This window comes from Eimeria necatrix, genomic scaffold (genome assembly GCF_000499385.1).
Source record: "Eimeria necatrix Houghton genomic scaffold, Enh_scaff128, whole genome shotgun sequence".
Lineage (NCBI taxonomy): Eukaryota > Apicomplexa > Conoidasida > Eucoccidiorida > Eimeriidae > Eimeria > Eimeria necatrix.
The window spans coordinates 81,227-83,309 of record NW_013654901.1 but is presented as its reverse complement, the minus strand read 5'-3'; the positions used below and the strand labels follow the sequence as shown (position 1 = coordinate 83,309).

The following is a 2,083-nucleotide window of genomic DNA, read 5'->3' as shown; positions in this document are numbered from 1 at the left end:
AGCCCGGGGGGCCCCCGCCTGGGGGGCCCCCAAGGGAGGGGGTACTAGGGGGAGGGGGGGGCCCCCTGCGTGGGGGGCAGAGGGGGGCCCCCCTGTGTGGGGTGCAGAGGGGGGCCCCCCTGCAGAAGGGCCCTCTGAGGCGCCGCCGGGGCCGGGGGGCTGCATCCCAGGGCTAAACCCTAAACCCTAAGCCCTAAACCCTAAACCCTAAACCCTAAACCCTAAACCCGTAGCCCTCAAGCCTAAACTGCCTCTCAGGCGGGGGCTCAGGAGCACCCAGGGCCTCCTGGGGGGGCATGGGACTGCAGCAGCTTCGAAAGGGTACTGGGGGGCCCCCAGAGGCAGCAGCAGCAGAAGAGATCTGCTGCTGCTGCCTATAGAGTTTGTGCAGCCTTAGGGGCCCCAGACAAACAAAAAGGAAAAGAATAAAAAGCAAAAGACCTAAAAGTTAAGGGTTTTGGTACAAAGCCCTAATGGGCGGGCGAAGCGGGGCCCCGAGGCTGCGCTGGGCTCCCTCAGCCCTAAACCCTAAACCCTAAACCCTAGTGGCTAAACCCTCGCAGCAAACCCCAAACCCTAAAAATTTGCCTTTAGTCCTTTTGGCTCGAGCTCTTTTTGGCGGTTTCCTCTCAAACACCTCTTTCCCCATCCCCGGCTTGGTTGTGGCTGCAGCAACTCCTCGCGCATCCCAAACCCTAAACCCTAAACCCTAAACCCTAAACCCTAAACCCTAAACCCCCGGCTTCTTCAGGAGAGCTGTTGGCAGGGTTTTGCGGCTGTGGTCCGCCGCAAGAGGCTTTCGCGTTGTGTTCGGGCGCTGGGCGGCTGCGGCGGCGGGGTCGCACCTGAAACCGCAAACCCTAAACCCTAAACCCTAAACCCTAAACCCTAGGTGGGGTCTGAAGATGCGGCGCGACCGCTCGTGCACGCTGAACGTGTCCTCCCTCTCTCGAAACGTCAAAGAAGCTCATTTAAGAGAAGTTTTTGGACTTTATGGAGTTATTAGATCTTGTGATTTGGCCATTGACAAAAAAGCCGGAATTCCCAAGGGCTACGCCTACGTGGAGTTCGACACCCAGCGAGAGGCCGAAAACGCACTCAGACACCTCCACGGGGCAAGCCGCAAACCCTAAACCCTAAACCCTAAACCCTAAACCCTTGATTCTGTGCATCCGAGGCCGAAAGCGCCCTCAGACACCTCCACAGGGCAAGGCACAAACCCTAAACCCTAAACCCTAAACCCGTGATTCTGTGCATCCGAGGCCGAAAGCGCCCTCAGACACCTACACAGGGCAAGCCACAAACCCTAAACCCTAAACCCTAAATTCAGTGCATCGTAGGCCGAAAGCGCCCTCAGGCACCTTCACGGGGAAGGGCGCAAACCCTAAACCCTAAACCCTAAACCCTGTGCAATTTTTGCTGAAGACGCCCTCAGGCAACTCCGGGGGCGAGCCATAAACCCTAAACCCTAAACCCTAAACCCTAGGCAATTTGAATTTAAAACGCCCTCAGGCACCTCAATGGGCAAGCCACAAACCCTAAACCCTAAACCCTAAACCCTATGAATTTTGGACTGGAAGCACTCTCAGGCACCTTCGTAGGGCAAGCCCTAAACCCCAAAGCCTGACGCCGAAAACCCTAAACCCTAAACCCTAAACCCTAATTCACACCAGGGACTACGCCCTGTAACTGCTCGAGACTGCTGCTTCTAGCCTTTTTTCGCTGCTCAAGTAGCGGGTTCAAAGGGTTTAGGGTTTAGGGTTTAGGGTTTACGGCGGCTGCAGGGGATTCTAGACGGGAAGACTTTGCGGGTTGAGCTTTCATCGAAGACACATGAACGCCACCAAGGTAAACCCTAAACCCTAAACCCTAAACCCTCAAAGAGCAGCTGTCCACGAGTTTCAGTGCAGCAGAGCTACTGCTGATTGTGCTGCTGCTGCTGCTGCTGCTACTTGTGATGCAGCTGGTGCTGCTGCTGCTACTTTGTGCTGCTCCTATTTGTGGTGCTTCTGCTCTTTGTGCTGCTGGCGTTGCTACTTTGGTGCTGCTGCTTCTGCTGCTGCTGCTGCAACTTGCGCTGCTG

The 2,083-nt window shown here is 56.3% G+C and overlaps 1 protein-coding gene across 1 annotated transcript; it reads left to right on the top strand.

The window, feature by feature from the left end:
- Nucleotides 1-905: 905 nt before the first annotated feature.
- ENH_00009710 (RNA recognition motif domain-containing protein, putative) lies at nt 906-1,133 on the top strand (the record flags this gene model as incomplete). Its single annotated transcript, XM_013584174.1, has 1 exon — nt 906-1,133. The coding sequence occupies one exon, from the start codon at nt 906-908 to the stop codon at nt 1,131-1,133; it is 228 nt and encodes a 75-aa protein (XP_013439628.1).
- Between the last annotated feature and the right edge of the window lie 950 nt (nt 1,134-2,083).